The 21,172-nt window shown below is 44.9% G+C and overlaps 1 protein-coding gene across 2 annotated transcripts in view; it reads left to right on the forward strand.

Annotated features, from left to right (window-relative positions):
- Positions 1-21,172, forward strand: part of LOC112574016 (acetylcholinesterase-like) — a 48,482-nt gene that overhangs the window by 13,740 nt on the left and 13,570 nt on the right. The window contains exons 2-4 of one of the 2 annotated variants that reach the window (XM_025254797.1): positions 9,831-10,034; positions 19,621-19,771; positions 20,880-21,065. In XM_025254797.1, coding sequence (XP_025110582.1) covers positions 9,831-10,034; positions 19,621-19,771; positions 20,880-21,065 — 541 coding nt within the window. The remainder of the gene's footprint in view (positions 1-9,830; positions 10,035-19,620; positions 19,772-20,879; positions 21,066-21,172) is intronic. The other variant, XM_025254798.1, reaches the window with a different exon arrangement.

Genomic DNA, 21,172 nt, shown 5'->3' on the forward strand with positions numbered 1-21,172 from the left:
AGAAACAAATTAAAATCTGAACATTCAACATTCCACGAATTTTTGTAACGAGTTCATGCTTGGATATCTCATAATTCCCGTTTTCTATTGAATCTATCCAATTACAACTTCAGAAACCAAAAACTGTGGAGGTGATATGAGTCGAGAGCCCTGCGGCGATTGTTATGACCGCCTTGAAAAGTTGTCTCCCTTCATCGTGTCTATTTTCTGAGTTATTGGACTTGTTGTCGACGTGATCTCCCCTGCCCCATTTTAAATGCGACTCTAGTGTTGAGATAGCCTTTTACTTGCTCGGTGATAAACTAACCCAATGATTGGCTGATAGCGGCCGGTGCTCAGATGTGGAGCCTGGTGTGGAGCAGCAAGTCTACACACACCAACGGACGCCGCCATTACACTAACGGCCACAGAGAATGCCGGCTTTGATCTCCATCATCGAGATGGTTTAATGTCTTTTTACAGTTGATGTCATGTTTGGCTTCCTTGTCTCAGACCTGGGTATCCACCCAACTTGCGCAGGGCTCACACGTTGCGACTGAATGAAAACAAAGAGAACTAGTTCCATCCTTTGCAATATAATATCAACTAATATGAAAGAAGAAATCTTCTTCCAAACAAACGGATACACACACACACGGAAAATTTATATTCAACGCTGAAGAGAAGAAAATATGATTTCCACCACTGCTTAATCATTTTCAGGTCTGGTGGCATTAAAGTCTCTATTACTTGGAAGAAAAAGAGTAATTCAAAAATGCAATCTTAAAATAACTAAAGGAGACTGTGGGTGTGTGTGTGTTAATTGTGCTCCGGATCATGGTTATTTTTTATTTTCATTTTATCCAGTCTAGAACTTTAGTGGTGGTTCCAATAGAAAAAGAGGAATTTGCTGTCTATGAACTGTCAACCTGTTAAGTTACAAGGGAGACTAGAAGTACACGGGCTTCAATATTTCAATAAACTGATGCTGTGAATGCTTAAGCTTGGTAATAAAATAAACGAATAGACGGATCGAAAATCGTCAATTAAACCCCAGATGGAAAAGAAAATGACAGAAATCGACCCGGAGAGTACATTACTAAAAACAAATAGAAGTTTATATCAGAAATCATCTAAAGTGTCACGATAAAAATAAAAACCAACAATAAAATAGCAAAACTATTCACGCCTGTCAAAAAGAATTTTTTTTTTAACTTAAAGATGAAAGAAAAAACGCTTATAGACATTAATGATCGGCATGTTGTCTGGCAAAATGCTGAGGTTTGCTTGCATGAACAGTAATCACTGTAGTGTAAATAAACACAAGCTCCTTTTGAGCTAAGAAATTAAGACAAAATGTAATCTTTCTGTTAGCAATTAGTTCCCTGTAATGAGGGAAGCACCTTAATCTCTAAGCACACAAGGTCTGATGCAGTTCCGAGGAAACTGAATCTGTTTCCCTGCCGACGGAGGGACAAGTCTTTAAACTGTGTTTCATGTGACCTGCCCCCAGTCCGACTGGTGCTTCAGGTGAGCAGCCACGGTCTTTGAAGCGAGCACATCACAGACAAGTGTGTTTGGCAGGTCCTAAGCACTGAGAAATTAAACTTCAAACGTCGACAGGAACTTAAGTGTTGGGTTGTCAGGTAGGCTTCACGTGTGAAGGATTAATCCACTGAAAGGTGATTAACCCCTCGCCTCAACATTTTTCCCGCTTTTCAAATATCTTTCATGACGGGACGGTTTGCCAGAAAGGCAGATGATACTGAATCAAAAACATAAATCCACCTCAGCAAGAATATTCTGCACAACAATATTTAATCAATATTAAAAATTTTAAGTAAAAAAATTAAATATTATTAATTTAAAATATTAAAGTAAAAAAATCATGTTATTTCAACGTAGATAATTTAACCCAATTTTGCTCAACGTTCCTATAAAACCCCAAAATACATTTTATATTGTCCTTTTTTTGCAGATTAATAGTGAAAGTTCCAGTTTTCATTGCTAGGAACTACCGATTACCGCAGCTTTATTTCGAAAATAATTCAATTTCCGTCTTTGCAGCAGCTGGGAAGCAGGGTGGATGAACTTAGATCGCGGCGCCGTGACCTAGGGATGCTTCGTATCACGTGACCCACGCAGTCACGTTAGTATAAATGGCTAGAGCCTGGGTAAGGCTCCACCCGCCAGTTGGTCGTTTCACCTCCCCCGTTAGGTGGCGCATATCGCTTGATTGGAAATAACCTGTCGACGGTATTCCACCCCACGATCCCCTTCACCCCTTTATCCTCACACAACTCGCTTCTAGAGCTGACGCAAAGTAGTCCGCGGATTATTTCTTGACGCATTGGTACGTGAAACGTTTTTTGAACTTCTTGTTGTTGTTGTCTGTACCCACAGACGATAGTCTTGTGAGGCCGAGACGCTGGCGAGTGAGTAGTGCTCACGTGAGTGCTGTGGGGGGAATATGTGTGTGCGTGTCACAAAGACACGAAAACACGCGCGAGAGCACACACACAACACACATGTACAAAAAACGCGCGCATGCTTTGTGTGAGTGAGTGTGTTAGATGTTGCTATCGACTCCTGTGTTTGTAAAATCCTCCAGTCCATCATTCACACAAAGGTCAAGGGGCGAAGCCGAGGGCACGTCACATGGATGATGTTCAGATGGTTGTCTGCAGACTGGCAATATCGCTCCGCCCTCAGTCTCGGACTGCTCGACCAGCCATTCCATCTGTCTGTGAAGCAGTGCTTTCATTTCTTCTCTCTTTTTCATCAAACTAACAATTCCACCAATTTAAATCAAGACCACCACTAAAGTGACAAAGGTCAAGCTGTCCAGCAGAACAATTTTCACTGCAGAATGACCTTTCTTGAACCGAGCGCACGAAGCCCATGCCTCGGTAGCTGACTGGAATTTACTACAAAAAACTACAGGGTCCATCAAACCTCATTCATAAAATAAAACAAAACAAAAAACTAAAAACGAACCGACAGTGAACCGCTCAAGACTAACACTAACATAAACTTAACTAAATGCATGAATGAAAATGAAGAACCGACAAACGAGCGGCTTGACTTTCCCGATGTCTTAAAGACACAGACAAGCATTGGATGTACCCCGAGTACCGACATGTACAACCATTAATAAGCTAACTGAGTGATAATTAATTACTCACCACAGCCTACCTGTGGCAACACATTTTTAAATTATTTTTCTCATAACACCCAACGGCTGGCACGACAATAGTGCGCATGCGTGACATTCCAGCAAAGGTCTGGAGGCGCAGACAGTAGTAGTGTGTGTAATTAAGTCCTCTAATGTGACAGATCCTCATTATGCTGCGACTTCTTCGCCACCTCTGGGCGCTAGAGTTTCCATATGAAGATGTTTAGGCGAAGAGCAAAGGCGAAGGTTTGTGGCCTGCAGGCAGCATCACCGCCATATTGTAACGGTAATTGGGAGGCGGCGAGCGGCGTTGTTGCTGTAGGTGCGACGATGTTTGGTTTGGACCCACAAACACTGGGTGGTGGTGGTGGGGTGGGTAGAGGGGGAGGGGGAGACCACATCAGCCTGGCGGCAAAATATCAAAGTGCTCCGAGAGCATGAGACGGAAGTGGTTTTGAAAACAGTTTGCTGAGGTGCGCATGCACCTGTATCTCACGACTGCGATGTCCAGCTCTTGAGTTCAGTAAAGGTCGAGAGAGAGAGGATGACAGAGACAGACAAGCTGAAAGAGTGAGAATGAGTGGCAGGAATGTCAAAGCCAGACAAAGAGGGGGAGAGAGAGAACAGAAAAATAAAATCAGCATTGCAAAGACAGGAAAGGATCGCCACCTTGTGAAAAAGTCTTCCAAGTAACATGGAGTCATCCCGAGCAATCAAATGACATCCCAGTATTTACACACCGCAGTCAGCAAGATTTCCGTTACATAATGAAATAAATATGTTGCTTATCCCACCCAATTAATAACAGAAAAAACCCCAGAAGACCTTCGAACCGAATAGAGAACCCCATGACAGAGGCAAGGCAACCGTTGTTGGCGCTCTCCTGTCCGAGGAGACGCATTTCTTGACAACAAATTCCGTGAAGAGAGGGGTTTGCAGGTTGTCTGGCTGAAAGAGAAACCAGAGCAGCAGGAGGAGCAGCCACAGGGACTGGAATATCAGCCAGGGTGGGAGCTGAGGATTACGGGTGGACAGATAGGGGTACCTAGCGCGTGAGTTCCTGAAACACGAGGCCGTTGCCCATTCTGTCTCGTCTCACGATGCGAACATGAGCTGCATTTTTGTTGTGAGGAGGGAGTGGGAGTTCAGTTCCCGAGTCCCCCCGTGCATATTTCTCGTCTTGAATGAGCTTTACCGTGACTCTCGCCTCCATCCAGTCGTTCATTCACACATTCTAGTCACTCTAGTGGCTGTTGGCAGCTTTTCTTGTCACCCCCTATCCTGTCTACCCCACAAGCTAGGGAGTAGGCTTACTACCTTATTAACCCCTTTCTTTCTAGCTGTTTGAAAGGTCAGTCACGAAAATTTAGTAAAGAGGAAACGCAGGGTGCGAACTGCTCAGGTGTCAGATGTCAGGTGTCATTCCTTTTGTTTTTCTGTTGCTTTTACTGTTTTTTATTTCGTTAATTGCTTTAGTTTCCACAGGGTGTGTAGACCACACATTAGTCAACATGGGGAAAAGGCGAGGTAAGAATTGTAAATAAAGATAAACTATCCAGTCCACTGTAGCATGGCTTGTCCATGTCATGTTGACTTTTGACAGGAATCTCCCACGAGTTGTGCCCCACACCAACATTCCCCACCACCCGTAACACTCCAGTGCGGGGAGGGATCCGTGAGGCCCTTTATCGTCGATCTTGCCAAACAAAGTTCCCCCATTCATAGTCACTGATAGTGCTCCTTCCTATCTCCCTCCTGAGGGGCAACAACAGTGTGGAGGGGAAGCCTTGAGGCTGGGAGGCCTCCTGGTGTCCATCGTTGCTAAGGTGAAGTGTGAACTGCACATGGAAGACTGAATGAACAAAGTCTTTCTTCAACGGTCAACATCGCTACAGTCGTCATAGAAAGGACCTGGCCTCGTCCTTTCTCATTCTGTCTTCGGTGTTTAAAAGATTCAGTTTCAAATATGCAGAGAGAGTAGATTCCTGGTCTCTAACCTACATTCAGCCTGTTGGGTGTAGCTGCCTGGGTTTTGTTTTTCCTTCCTTTGGGCATGTTTTCTGTGGCAACACTGTCTTGTTTCAATTTGTCACTGGGATGACTTCACACTCCGTCACCTCCTACCCTCTACACGCAGGCTTTTGACCCAAGTTAGTTCAGTCGTAAAAGAGAAAAAAACCTTTTGAAAGTTTGGAAACAAGATTATGGGTATATACGAATAGATGTAAGTTACCCGGGATGCATGGAATACTGAGAATGCTGAACAGTCAGTAGGAGCTAGCTTTGAGAAGCTCGTACACGGGAAAAAAAATGTAAAGACTAAAAAAAAAATACAAAAAAAGAAAGAAAAAGCCAATGACGAACATAATAAATAAAGGAACGAATAAACCAAGAAAGCTAAAATAGAAAGAAAGATAAATTCAAAAAGGAAAAAAAAAGGACAAACGAACAAGCGGCAACAATAACAAAAATAAATAGTTTTTTTTTCATCTCATGTTCTCATGCCCTTTACGAGAAAAGAAACATCATTCTTGGGTCCTTGAAGTATCCGGTGGGGGGAAGGGAGGGACACAAGACGAGCTCAGACCTAGCGGGGCTTTGTCATTCTTTGTTTCTCTTTCTCTGCATTCCTTTCATCTCCTTTGAGCAGGCAGCACGGTGAGAGAGCAGGACCAAAAGCTCCAGTCATCATCTTCATGAACTGCGAGTCCACGACCGTCTGGTGTCTTTGTGGGGGTCCTTAGATGTCTCTACACATTATCGTTCAGCAGCTATCACAGTTTCTTCTGACTGTAGTCGCTGTGCACGTGCCCACCTCCCTCTCTCCCCCACCCACTGTACACGCGGTATACCTTTAACACGTGGAGGAGGGGGAGGCTGGTACCTCAGTGGTTAAAACCACTCCTATAATCTCAAACGTGTGGTTGAAACACCCTCCTGACACCACTGCCATAATAATCAAAAGATCGCAGGTTCCGATCTTGTCTCGGGCAACTCGTATGTGACAAGACTGTTGACAAGAATGACCTGTCCTTTTCACTTTTCTCTTCCTCCTCTCCATAAGGCGCTATTAACTCTGGGTAGAAGCATTTTAACAGATATTTAACCAATCGAGATGGTGGAGGTACAGGCAATAGCAAAGATAAAATAGCAAATGTATCAGTGTGTGCGTGCGCGTGTCGTCTTGTGAGACTTCGAAGTAAAGATATAAGGACATGCGCACTGAAATGACAATCTGGGTAAAGGACGTCCTCGTGCACACGCCATCGAGCAGTTGCCCGCCATCGGTCTCGCCATGCCTGCCTCTCTCCGTGAATTGTGTCTCGGGAACCGACAATCGAGGAAGCACAGTCCCAGAGAACTTACTGTCCTTCTGGAGGTTGGACAAGGTGCTGCTGTTGGCTCGTAACGTTTGTCAACTGCCGATGTCTCTCTTGACTCCTGATTGGCTTCCGTTCTCTGCCGCATGCAGCACCGCGCGGCCGTTCCTCTGGCCCTGACCGAAGAAATGGACGAGCGGTCCATCCCACCTAACAGGCGACTTCCGCCGAGGACGTGCGCCCCGTGTGTCTGCGCGTCTCGAAAGCCGTTCATTAGGCGGCCATTAAGTCTCTCGAGAGCCGAGTTGTCGGTACTTTCCGCTTCTCCTCCTGCTTCCGGGTTTCTGATTAGACGGCAGTTTCCTTCTTTCACATTCCAACTGAGGATCAATGGCGTCATCAGGCCACCGCTCGTGGTGGAGGTGGTGTTTGGGGGGAGAGAAACTGGGAACAGCACACAACCGTTACGGAACGTTGACACCACGTAGTTATCACGTTACAGGTCTAGCGCTGTGCAATCTTCTTTTGCTAATGACTAGATAAAAAGCTTGGTACAAAATACTATTGCCCAAATCTGGATAAATATCCCTACATCATTCTGTTATTGAGATACTTCCTACAAACGTAGCCATGCGCAGAAATATGGTCGCCATTAGCTGTAGTGTAAACGTCCACATGTACAGTCCTGACGTCACGATTGTGACCTAGTTTTGTGCTTGGTGATATTTGTAAGCGCTTATCTTGATAACGGAAAAAGTATGAGGTTGGTAGGAGGTGGGAAAAATATTCATTTAAAATTTGGGGCGATGACCAAGTGTGTCACAGTCAGGCCAGTTCTTAGCCCCCGCGGGGCCCGAGGCAAAGGGCATGTGCGGGGCCCTCACGCCACGATCACACGGTTTTAGTTGGGATCTAAAGTCACATATCAATCAAAAGCGCGGGGCCCCTTGAAGCGCGGGGCCCTAGGCAGATGCCTCGTCCGCCTGCCCCTAAGCACGGCCCTGGTCACAGTGTGTCCACGTCCATCGTAGTCGTTGACATGCATCTGAGAGCCACTCGCCCGCTCCTAACTCGCCGTCTACAGGAAGTTGTCGGCCCTGTATGCCGGTAATTGGTCGTCCTCGTAACCGATGTCGTAAAACTCGTCCCGGTGCTTCGCTGTCAGTAATGATTGCAGAAAGTCCAGACACTTGTCCGTCTTTCCTCTTGCAAAGAAACATTTTTCTCGGAGAGATCGACATTTCCAACAGTCTTCGGTGTGTTGAAAGTTTTTTAACTACTCTCTTTCCTTCTCGTGATTCAAACATTGTTTTAATTCTTCTCGAACTGAAAAAATGGAAAAACAAGACTAGGAATATTGCTGAGCAGTCTCTAGTTCCCAAACCTTCCTTGTAACCCTCAGAGTTGCTGTCAATGTTATCGCTGTCCTCGACAGCCGATGTTAAATTAAGTTTTTACAAGTAATCTTTCGTCTTTCTTTGTGTGTGTATATGACATTTAGAATTAATTTGCACCACGAAGCAGAAAATTTCAAAAATTATGTCAGTGACACTTCTGTTGCAGTTTCATTGTAAATTAAAATTAAATTCCGTGTTTGGTCAAAGAAGAAAGTACTCAGCTTCTGATCTGTGATTGCATGCAGTGTCTTCGGACTACTTTCTAGCATCTGAAGCATGTACAAAGGGGATGCACTGCTTTATTCCTTCGCACGATTTTATAAACAAAGCGAACTATGTTTTACTTGTGTGAATGTGTTTAGCTGGGATGTTCCAGGACATTTGTCAACACATTCACGCATGTGATAGGATGTTCAGCTTTGGTCACACAAGTTTTCACAAATGGAATGTTTTGGTGCACAACAGTTGCTGAATTAAGAGATGTTTTCAAACAGCAACAGAAAAAGTTGATAAAAGTATTATACTATTGTTTTAGCTTTTCTTTCTCTAGATGTTAGCATCGGAGCTAGGATTTACAGAAGGAAACGTAACCACAGGACAAGACAGAACTGTAAGTGGCACATCGTGTCTAAGGCACAGAATGTGGAGGGTGTCGCCCAACCATTTCCTTCCTCCACCGGTCATCAGTCCTTTTAAAGCAGGCACACGGCTTGCTGTTGGGTGGGTTGGAAAGTTTTCACCTCACAGACGTGAAAGAAACTTGAACCAGCCACCTTTTGCTCGTGAGCTGATGGCGCCATCCCCAGATTGCAGGCCTCTTTGAGGACTATGAACTCATGATATCCCCAGACTTCAAGCCTCCTTAAAGACCATGTTCTCAGGGGAATTGTCTTCATTTTGTAAGTCCCGCCCAGTTCCAGCCCATCCCTTGCGTTCTTCACGTCCCTGCATGCATCAGGAGGTTGCTTGTAATGATCGGAGGAGGTGAGCCTCCCCAAATATCTCTTCCGAAAACTTCATGTGCTTTGCAGCTGTGTTTCCCTGGCAGAGTTCCGTGGCCGCTTGTGTCTATGGAGGAGGATTATTCTGTCAGTCATGCCACTAACTAGTGTGCAGGTCATGTGTTTCAAAAACAAGGAGCCTTCTTGTTCAATGAGTCTTCTGGAAGGGATAGAGTCCAGTCAGTCTTGTGAGGCTGTTAGTCCTTCTAAGTATCTGTGTCACATTCTTATATTTCTAAATTATCATCATCGTTGTCGTCGTTTTCCTCTCGAGACTAGGACCTTTCCCTTTTTTTTAATTTCAAAGAGGAAAATGTCTGCACTGCGTATTTTGGCTTCTGCTGTCGTCACACACATGCGCGTCCCGGCACTTCCGGCGTCATTGGGTGCAGCGAGGACTCGGTCTCAGTCCCAGGTGGACTGGCGGTGGCTCACGCGAGAAATACCACACTCGGACGATACCGCCCCCTGGCGGCTCGGAACCTTCAGCAACATGGCGCACACACCACAGGCCACCTGCGCCTCGCACTGCACGTGATCCGCTCCTCCTCTCGCGCCCTCTGGAATCACATCAACGGTTTTAGCCACCCGGGGTGGTCCCGGACGCAGACACGTCATTGTTTAAACACTGTGAGAATGATCTTGTGGGTGTTGTATGTCTGCAAGTTGCATTCGCTTACTCACTACTCTCTTTTTGTTTTCTCAGATGACTTCAGCTTTATTAATAAATAAAGATATAGGTGACTTGAGGACGGCTTAGCTGATAATAGATAATCACAGTACGACCATGATGTGAGCGTGATAATAGATAATAGAGACAGGTATGTGGAGGTTAATAATTAAATATTTGTTCATACGTGTCGAGGATGTACTTTGTTGTGTTGTTGTTGTTGTTGTTGTTGTTGTAGTAGTATAGGCCACGCTATTGCTGCTCAAGACGGATAACTCTCTGTTTCAGGCTCCAGTCCCCCCGAAACCTTGGGAGGGAGTGTTGAAGACCATAGAGTTACCCCCCGCCTGTCCGCAGCCCCGGATGGGAGTGACCTACATCGACATGCACGTGCCTGGATTCAACCGAACCAGCGAGGACTGTCTCTACCTCAACATCCACACACCAAAGGTCAGCCGCCAAACGGGAGCCAACCGGGGTTGGGAGGAGAAGGTTGATATGTGTAATCAAACAAGGCTTCAAGTCTTTCTTTATAATTATTATTATTTTGCTGAATTATAACTTCAGTGTAACACTTTACATGCCATGGAAAGCAAACTCTAAAAAAATTGTCCCAAGCTCTCCATCGGCAGTGGAAGCAAAGCGGGAGGACTTGATAGTTTCGTCTGAGATCAGCACATAGCTACCACGTGATGCGACCATTATTGAGCTTGTTGGTCTGTAAAAGGAATTAAATGACCTTAAGCCGAAAACATTAAGTCCCTGTGAGTCATCCTGTTCAAAGATGGCAGACATCCACATCAGGATGACAAATACCAGCAAGAACAGGATTTGTCTGGGTGATGCCATCAATTCCCATGCTCCTTCCAAAGAAAGAAAACAGCAAACAAATGCCATCTACCCACCTTAAGCTCTCCCGCTCCGGACTCTTTAACAGAAAATTTGTCGGCTAAACGAGAAAGGTTTTATTTATTGAAGACAGCAATATTCTAGAAGAAACCCGCTCGCGTTGACTTTTTTTTTTTTGCCTTATTAACTCGGACCTGCCCTTCACCAGAAGCAGGAAATGTCCATAAATCAGCAGAACAATGGCCTGGTGTATCTGTCCTCAACCTCGTACTATCGTGAGTACCAACTGTTTATAGCTCAAGCTGCTGTCATCTTGTTTGCTTGTGTTCAGAAGCAACACAAATCATTGCAGAACAATGCAGGAGGGTGCTGCTGTGGGCCTCGACTCCCCCTGATTTATACTCCCAGAGGTCACTCGCAAACTGGAAAGACTCACTTGGTGAGCCGACAGGACATGAACTAAATCACTCGGGGTAGTTTCTGTACCCCACAAGCTACACGAGAACATGGTGTGGGGGTAAGGGGAGACAGGGGGAGGAGAGAGCTATCATGGAGTATGTCACCATCATGCGAACGGCCCCAGACCTTTGAGGCAGAGATAGTTCACCTTTAAAACTAAAATGGAAATTACAGTCATTTGCAATTATTGTCGAGACATCATCCTCTGTCTGGATTTATCTGTTTGTGGGATTTCCTTATAAGATGACGTTTCTATTCTTTCTTTATATATTTATAAATATTTCTTATATTGATAGATGTGTTGAAAATTTCATGTCAGGTATTACACATCCAATCGTAGGACTGATCTCGTGAGTCTGGTTTCTCCAAGCTCACCTGCGATTGTCCATTACACAGGGACAGAGCAGACAGGTACCAGACAGGTGTGTCCTGAAGAATACCGATCTGGGATTGCAATTTCCCGCATTGTTTTCTCAAGGAGCTACATCTCGTGTATGCCCCGAGGGTGACAGCTTCTCTCGGCAGTGTGAGCGCCACCTACTTTATTCTGTACTCACCTGCATGCCCTCACCTGCACAGAATCCCTCCGCCGTGCAACAACAGTTCGCTTTAGCAGTTGATAAAAAGGAATAAGATGGACAGGATGAAGGAAACAAGTTCGTCCTTAAACTGTGAATAAAGTTTCCCTAAGTTGTTTGCCGGCACTAAACAGTGTTAGCACTACTTAGTTCACATCTTTGTGTGGCTGAGTGGTCGAGGGTGTTTCTGGGAGTCGGCAGCTGAACACTGAAACATCCACCGCCAGGTCATCGACCTTTTCATCGACTGACAGAGATTGAAAAAATAAAGCAAATCGAATTTGAGAAAATAATACTGCGCATAAGGAAATATTTAGGTCCAATTACTATGAAGGCTTGAATTGTAAACTTTAACATGCTTTGCACCTTTCTCTAGTTTGTCAGGTGTTCTTGTCATCTTATCGTCTGTTCGCTTGTCTGGCTGCAGAGTGAAGAAGCATTGTTAAGAATTTTTAATTCCGATTTTTCTAACCAAGACGGTTAATGTTGGTTCTTGGGTATGTCTAGATTATTCAAAGGTGTTATATTTATGTATAATTTTTGTTGCATTAAAGTAGGCAATCTCGAATGGAATATTTAAATTTTAATGCACAGTCGACAGTTACAATGGGCAACAGGGATGACGATGCCACTCGCTTTTGAATAATAATAACAATAAAATTTATAAAGCGCATTTCATCGTTTGGAGGTGAGCTTTGATAAAGTGCTAGAGCTATTAGATTCTTTTTCTACTTATTTTGTTGATTTTTTTAAAACCTACAACTGTTTTGTGTCCCACTTACCCACACATCCTTCCCTTCGCAAACAAATAAATGAAAACAAACAACTACATGGAAGCGCGCACGTAGACATCGAAAAATATTCCTTTGCAAATGAAACTATGAACAGGGTGGTTCCCCCCTTCAAACAGTTGCCCTCCCGAAAAAAAAAATTCTGAAAAAAAAAATCCTCAAGGGACACCAGGGGAAGTGGCTGGAGGCCTCATCCTCGTTGCATTCCACGAGCACCGCGAGTGATTCCCACTTCAAATACAGTTTTAACAGAATCAAGTCCTACTTTAAAGTGGCGATCGTAGATAATTCGCTGGCAATCGTGGACTGCTCCTAGGGATTAGAACTATGCCAGTGAGATAGCGGTGAGGGGCAAATAATCCCTGGACCCATTGGGATGTATCAAAGCCCGCGACAGGGGCCGGCAAGGTTCTGTAGTCAGGATACCAAGGACCCGAGCAGAAGCTGGGATCGGGGGAAAAAATAAAGTGTGTGTATGGGAGGGAGTTAATCGCTGAAAGAACAAAGATACAAGATGCAAGCTAGACTGGGAGGGGGGAAGGAAGGGATGGGGGATGGCTGGAGAGAGATTTCCAAATATTTGGTTTTCTGTGCTTGGATCTTAAGCGGACAGCACATCATGTCTTTACCAATTGTTTTCAAGTTTAAGATTAAAGAACTACATTAGAGATTGCGATGTTTTAATGTTAATGATTTAAAGGACACTGAGATGGTTTGAAATAAAGATTTAAAGACCTACTGTAGTGTAGAGACGGCTATATCTCTCTACCCTGCAGCATTCTGTGTCGAGGTTAACACAGCATCGGGGCGTGTTTGTTTAGAATTTTTCCTTTCTCTCGCAACTCCCTTCCCTCATGAAGATTTGTGTCAATCCGATACATAAATATGGAAACATTTCTCTCGTGCAAACAAAAATTTTATCAATCAAATAAAAATCCTTCTTCACTCTTCTCTCCTCCTCCCAACTCCCATGATATCTGAAATAGCATCTCTGTACCTGGACCATGGCTTCCCCGTTTCCGAGATACCTGTAGATAAATGATTTTCTCCTCCTCCTCAGTAACTGCGTGAGTGTGTGTGTATGTGCGTGTGTGTGTGTGTTGCTTTGTTGTCTCCCCCTTAGCGGCGTCACGAGAGGGCGCCCCCGCCATCGTCCCAATCCCTAGAGCTCCATCATGATGTTCTGGGCTCTGAGTAGTTCATCTTGTGTTTCCCGAGTAGTTTGGTGTCGGTGTTCATAGGTGGAGCAAGTAGTTGTGACACTCGGTCTTGTAGTCAGCTAGATGAGTGTACTGAGGTTATCTACTTGAGGCTAATGATGACGATAAAATGATGATGATCATTTGTACATCCTCGTCGTTTCCTCCGTAGAGCTGCGAGAATATTTGCAGGATTTTCTTTAAAGAAACTTTTGCCATGTGAAAAGAGTTCCCCAGACGGATTAACTCCCATGTGCAAGTAAACTTCTCCTGATCTTCATATCCTGCCATCACCTGTGTTCCTGACCTCTGACCTTTTTGCCCCTGCCACCGATACCGCAACCTTTGCCCTTAAAGAGCGATACCTACTGGTGACCAGTCCTCTGCACAAAAACTGTAATAAGCTTTTGTAGAGTTTTTCTCCCCACCGAATTCCTTCTCTTGGACATGTAAACAGAGTTATAAAAGTATACCAATTAGTCTTACAAACTGGGGATGTTTTAAAGTTTATTATTTTCCTTATAAGGATATTGATGAATTTTTGCTGCTGTCCTGATCGAACTTTAAAAGACTGAATTGAGGTAGAGTGAAAAAAGAAGGAATAGGAAAGGACAGGAGAGAATAATAAGAGGAGATGAGTAAACTGATATTAGGATATTTTAAGACATTCTCTCTTCTCTCTCCTCTTCTACCCGTCTGTGACATCCGGGAGACCTTCATACCCGATCCTTGTAGCCCCGCCCCAACTATTCCAGCGTGTGTTTAGCAAGATTTCCTGTCCTAAAAATAGAGAGGCTGAAACCTGGAAACCAAGCGGATTAGAACCATACATCTTCTAAAAAACAAGAACAACAACAATAAAGCTTTTCTCAGCTACCTAACCTAGGGAAAAAGTTGTCTTTAGTGATAATTTGAACGAGGAATAGGCGGAGTAATCAATTCAACAGCTTACGGACTGGAAAAGACAATTCACAAAGTGTGTGAAGTGTGAAAGTGCACCTCTAATGACTTTCTTGTGTCGCTGGGACAAGAAAACTCTGAGAAATGAACAGTTAATAGAAATAACTTCGCCTCCTGGTGAACCTCCGCCCACAACAAAGGGACACTACTCACATCTCTCGGTTTATTACTCAACAAAGCGAGCTTTCGATGAATATGCTGACGAGGGGAGATTTCTTCTTGTTCAGATGACTGACGTCGTCTGTGAACAGCAGACAGGTTTGTACGCATGCGCGGCAGGGAGCAGAAACTCTCGTGCTTAACGTAACAGGAAGCAGAGGCGGCCATGACACGTAACGCAAACAAAAATGGCTTTTAAGTTTCCGCTGCCTACTCACTTCTAACGAAACTTAAGCCCTCAAAATCAAGGCAACGTTTCAGACCTTTAACACTTCAACAGTAAACAGATAATTGCACGACGGGAGGAAGAGGTGAGTGGCTGTAGGTGTGGTGCTGGTAGTCATGGTGGTTGTGGGTGGATGAGTGGGGTGATGTCGGGTATGTGCGGGTGCTTGGTGGAGGGGCAGGGGGAGTGGTTGGTGGAGGGGCAGGGGGGATGTGTCATCTAGACAAGGGGGGGGGAGGGGGCAAGTCGAGAAATTGGAGTGTGGAAGCAGACGAGGTGGTAGGTCGCTCGTCTTCGCTGGGTAACAACAAAGTATTTGCGATTTCGGCAGATGAAAGCCACCCACTAAGACCCGCTGAGTTTGAAAACGGGTGGCTTAACACGAGTGGAACGTTTGCTCGGAACACAGGGTAGGGGGCGCTTTTGTGTGTCGACAGCCACACGTCACATCAGTGTGACAAGCGAGTGGACCGGTGGACTTGTATGGTATCTGTACATACTGCTACTGTCGGTGTGTTTGTCTGTCTGCGCGACTGTCTGGCTGTAAGACCAATGAATGACAGAGGGTGGGTAGAAGGGAATTTCAAAAAGGTAGATAGACATGTAGGTAGGCGTTCCAGCTGCTGTCGTTAGTATTACGGGTACTCCACTAGATTTGTACACGTGACACCTCTTCACAGTTTCAGTGCTGAGCAGGTATTTACAAGGTTGTCACAATTAAAAAACCCAACAGATGTGCTCATTGAAAATATCTTTATTAATGAATATGTTAATTACTGCCATCGTCACTACCAGAAAATCCTCCATCACCATCGTTAGTCATCGACGACAGGGGTTCTCAACGGTTAAAACCTTATATGTGGCAGGTGAATCCTGTCCTCAGACGTTTGTTACGAGCAAGTCTGTGAGTCTCGTGACTTCAAAACGAGGTTGTTGATGGCGAGGAACAGGGGCGGGGGAAGAAATGCTGCAAAGAAACTGGAGGAACAAGAATAACTATCTCCCATAGCTGAAACTTTATGTGAATTCGAGAATAGTAACATATTGTCAGCTACCCCGGGTAGCACACGCAGTATGTGTGAGTGTTGAAGTGTCTCTGTGTCTGTTTTTCTGTTTGAAGTCAGGGAAAGAATTAATTTAAATTTAAAACGCACGGTAAAGCTTTTTTGCTTTTTCCTCAATCCTCAACAGGTAAAGTGCAAACTCTTTCACTGTATCAGAACCCAAGTGCTTATCATTTTCTGAGGAATTTTTTGTGACAATCCTTTACATTTTTGTCCGCAATATCTTCACTTCTCCTCACCCGCTACATTCACTTTTCCCACCCTCCACCTACTCGCCCTCTCACCCCTCCATCTCCCCCACCCTTTCTCTCTCGTTTGATCTGCTGTTTGAAACAACAGGTGAGAGCCTGTGGTACAAATAAACCTCGACATGGAGCTCCTCGTGTCTCCGAGTGGACAGTCGGGTGGCCCAGAGAAAGTTCTGGCAACTTTCATGAGTGAGTTGAGTCTTCAGTGCGATGGTGGATGGCCTGGACCATCTGTTTGCCTGTAAAAAGCCAGAGGCCGCCATTCCAGACTCGGTGTGGACCAGGAGCGAGTGGAGTTCACTCCGTGACCCTCCTCCATCTGTTACAGCGCACGTGACCGGCAAACAGAAGGCAGACCAGTCAGTGCGAGAAGTGGAGGACAAAAGAAAGAACCGCTCCACCTTGAATCATCGTCGTCATCAGCACTTCTTTCTTATTCGTTCTTCTTACTTTCTTCTAAATATATAACCCTTTTGCTTTCTTTCAATTTTGGTTTTTCTCCTCCACACAACCATCGAATTTTTTATTTCTTCTTCCGTGGAGGTACTGCTTCTATTTCTACTTTGCTTTCTCTCTCAAAGTATCAAGTTTTCTTTCATTAACAGTTTGGATTTTTTTTCTATCGTGCAACCATACTCAAAGTTTTTTGTTTTTTGTTTGTTTGTTTTGTTTTTTGGTTGTTTTTTTTTTTTTTTTTGGAGAGGGGGGAGTTGTTACTTTTTTACTTTTTTTTTTTTACTATATCTGCATTTTCAATTTTCTTGTGTAATCGTTTTTTTATCTCAGTGTTCTATCCAGTTCACGAAACTGGCCATCAGATCTGCAAGTCACGGGTCCTTGCACGTGATACAACGGGATTTTTTCCCCTCCATCTCTCCTCTACCCCACCCTCGAATGTTTCCCAACTTTGACGAGGACCGGGTAGATGCGAGTGTGAGCGTCCCGTGCATGGCGGAACGTGTGATGACTCTACCACGCACGCTCCTCCCTCTGCTCCACGCTCTCACAACAATACACTAATTGGCGGCTAAATGTTTCTAGAAACACAGACTCGGGGTGCGGGCTAATGTTCTCGGACGGGAAAGTCTGGTCAGGCGCCACCCTGACATCCAGGCACTCGCCTCTAATTGCCCGGTTTGAGAATTCGCAACAGGTGAGGAGGGTATTAAGTAAACTTTGCAATTATCTGAAAACAAATTGTATCCAATGTCTGATAGCTTGATTGTATCTCTCTTCTCGGGTGGTAGTCCCAGGAGGAACAGATGGAGCAGCGAGGGCAGCAATGGGAGCAGTGCAAGCAGGGAGGAATTATTGTGGTCATATTGCTAGTTGCTCTATACAAGCAATGAGATATTATTGTGGTAATATTGCTAGTTCTCTAATACAAAGCAGACTATAGAACTGTTAGCATCTTCGCCCGAGTAACGGGTCCGAGAGAAATAAAACTTCAGAGGTAACAGTACCGCCAGCAGCTGAACAAGTCATTTTCAGAGAGAAAGATTAGTGAAAGTGGAGGAGTGTGGGTTGCGAGGAGCGGACAAAGAAGGGAGGAAAGTAGCTTCTAGGAGAAGGTAACTCTAACTGCATGCAGTCAGTGCTCGTCAGAATGTACTCTAATGAACTGATGTTGCAGTCGACGCCGGTTTCTGCGGCTTAAACCACATCAAAGTATGTTTGTGCATAGAGATTTTCGTAAAGTTAAGCCGCAAGTCAACGAACCGTGAAAGGGAGGCGCCCAGAGCGTGGGGAGGATAGGGTTTCAAATCCCTCTGGAAGTTTGTTTTTGGCGTTTTTTTTTTTTTCTTTTTCTCAGAGAGGAACTGCTGTTGTCTGCCAGCCGTTGGTGAAGACGCCGGGGAAAAATTCCCGCTTGACTTCGAGAAGACATTTTAAGAAAATACTAAGTACCTTTCCTGGACGCAGTAATCCCAGACTAAGTAAGACTGGGATCCAGCTTCCGGTGAAGGGCAGATAACCAAAGGCGCCAGGTGTTGGTCTCCGTGGTCCTGTCGGTACATATTTGTTGTACACTCTTAACTGTCGTTCTTTGACTCATCGTTTTCCTCCACCACAAGAACAAGAGGCTTTCTTGATGGAAGTCTTGCCAACTGAAACAATCCTCGCGAAATCTTTTCAAGTTCTGTATCAATGACAACAACAGCAACAACAACAACAATAACAATAATAGCAGTCAGCTGTACGTTAGTCTGATTTCCGCCACAAGTTTGGATTAGTTATGCAATAACTGATGTAGGAGGTACATGAGATGCTGAACATTGATCCTAACACTATATGATTGATAGAAATAGGATTTAAAAACAAAATCGAGGCAAGTGAGAAGCTTCCAGGTTCTGTATAAAGCAGTTGGTTTGTAGTGGAAATAACGGTTCGATGGAATGGATATCGTGCTTGTGAGAGGCTGAAGCGGTGGACATTCAGATCCTCCGTTACCGACATAACAACTGGTCCTCCTATGGCCAATCGCGAATAAATATTAGCGGGTTGATAGTCACAGTCTCGACATGAATTCCAGCTGGAGTAAACCTACCACCTGCGAGAAGAGTTCCTCCACCCTACCCCACCCCACCTCCATCGCCTCCCCGTGTCAGCAAAGGGGTGGTGGCAACATAGACACATCAGCACGTGAATATTTCCCACGTGAATCGCGCACGTGGCATGGGAGGGAGCAAAGGCTGCTGTTTGTTTGCGCATGTGCACTGCCGGCGCCGCAACACGAGGTATAGCTTCTCCTTCTGTTACTTGACAAGTGCGCATTCACCTGCCTCCGTGGTGTGTTGCACAGTGGGACTGTTTGAAGATTGTAGACAATAAATAACAACAAACTCTTTGATTAGTCGTTACACTGCATTAATTAATGACGAGATAATTCATTATCGCTAAACAGTAAATTGTAAAGAGTTGTTGTGTGTATCTTCTAGCTACATGGTGGTGGTGGTGGTCGTGGTGGTGGTGGAGGCCAGTCAGACGAGACCACTACTGTCTGGAAGGAAATATCCCCGGAATGAAAGAAGTATCCACTTTGTCCGACATTTAGTCGTTGTTTGCCGAGACTAACGTGCAACACCTGAGCGGCAGACGCCGGCAGGTGAAAGTGCAAATCGTCCGAGAGCCAGAAAGATCACGTCGCCGCCATCTTGCCGTGACACGTCCTGACGTTGTTTGTGTTAGAAAACAACTCGCGATGCGACGCGATGAGGCACACTTGTCACTTCCGGTTTACCGCACGCCAGGGGGCGCTGCAGCCCAGCTAGCCGTGACCTTCACCTCGCTGCAGACCGCTAAGAACGCGGCTCTTCCTCTCGCTCTGCTGCTTGTTGGCGGACACAGGCAGCACTACTTTGCTCGGATGGATAACAGCAGTCTCTCGTTAGCGATAAATAGTTCCTAGTATTCAGTCCTACAACATCCGCTTTAAAAATAGCTTGGGTGACCGGTAAAGGGTCATGCCTATTGTAAAATGTGGAGTCACGTGATTAAAGTATATAAAACTTATAAAAATAAAATCGTGTTGATTCCTGTTTCAGCATGGAACACACCCTCGTCACACCTATCCTGTCATTGTGTTTGTCCACGGAGGCTCTTACGAGAACGGCATGGGCGCCATGTTGGATGGGGATATGCTGGCTACCAATGACGTCATTGTCGTCACTTTTAACTACCGCTTGGGGGCGCTGGGTAAGCTTCGCCAAAGCCAAGGTTCTTCGTCTGTTCAAATTATCCACTTGTGTTTTAATTTTCATTTACATTTTGTGGTTGATGCTAACAACTGGTGAGTAAGGCTGTACCTGTAGCAGCTACCTGGGCTTCCTTGATGACTGCTGTGTCATCGGGAGACGAGGACAGGTGTGAAGACATCTACGCAGACTTTATGACTTTTACTAGTGGAGTAAAGCTCAGTTCAAGATACCATTTCCACAAATCTGATTAAATACAGAACTTCCATTCTCGAGATACACACTTCAAACATCGACATGGCCTCTCTCTGTGCACGGCAACCTTCACATGCGCGTGTTTCGAGAAAGGAAGTAGTGCTCACCGAGACGTGGAAAAATAGTTTGCACTGTGCTTTAAACAATCATTAAAAAAAAGAATGTTGAGTTCCGCATGAAGAAACATTCCGGACATGCGCACGAGGGCTCACACGTCAAGGGACTCCCTCTCAACCGCTGAATTTTCATTTGTTTAGAGAGCAAGGTGTAATCATTGAGAGCTGTATGGTCCTGTCTGTAATTAAAGAGCCACACCCATTGCTGTGTTCACTTTGCCTGGCTGAGGAGTTTATTGGAGTAATCTCTATTACAAACAGTGTTAAGGGATAGGAAATATTTCAGGCAGGTTTGTGAACGGATCGAGGAAAGGGTGAGTGTGGAAGGAGAAATTAGTATTTCATGAAAGGGATTCAACGTAGTTATCTTAAAAATCTTGTGAGTTTTGCTTACATGTTGTGAAGGCAGCTTGTATCTATCTTGTCCTGATGTTTCGCTTTTCTTTCACTTTTTTTCAGTAGCTTATCTCAAGAGCTTCTGGTCAAGTTTACTTTTTCTTTTCCGTCTCTCTTTCTTTCCACCTATTTCTCTCTCTTGTTTCCTCGCGTGTGAGTGTATACGTTGATTAGATATATTTGTACTTATATATGCAGCACAACTCTGCATAATACAAACTATTAATGAGGTGTATTTTCTATCTCTTTCATTCGGAATTTTCTGAAAACATTTACTAAAAAAAGAATATGACAAGATGCTGTCTTCACCATTCGCTCATGCTGTCTTCTCTTGTCTGGCAGGGTTCCTGTCTGCCCCCAACTCCCCCTTCAAAGGAAACTACGGGATGCTGGATCAGATCGAGGCGCTCAAATGGGTCAAGGCCAACATCGTTCACTTCGGCGGCGACCCCGACCGCGTCACCATCGACGGTCACAGTGCAGGGGGCTGCAGCGTGGGTCTTCTCATGTTGTCTCCCTTGGCACGAGGCGAGTAGCGTCCCGTAGCCGCGGTAACTGCGGGGCTTAGTGCTATCTTGGTGATAAATAAGCCTTACACAATAACTTTTACTGACCTGCCCACCACGTGGAGTACC

This window comes from Pomacea canaliculata, linkage group LG10 (assembly GCF_003073045.1).
Source record: "Pomacea canaliculata isolate SZHN2017 linkage group LG10, ASM307304v1, whole genome shotgun sequence".
NCBI lineage: Eukaryota > Metazoa > Mollusca > Gastropoda > Architaenioglossa > Ampullariidae > Pomacea > Pomacea canaliculata.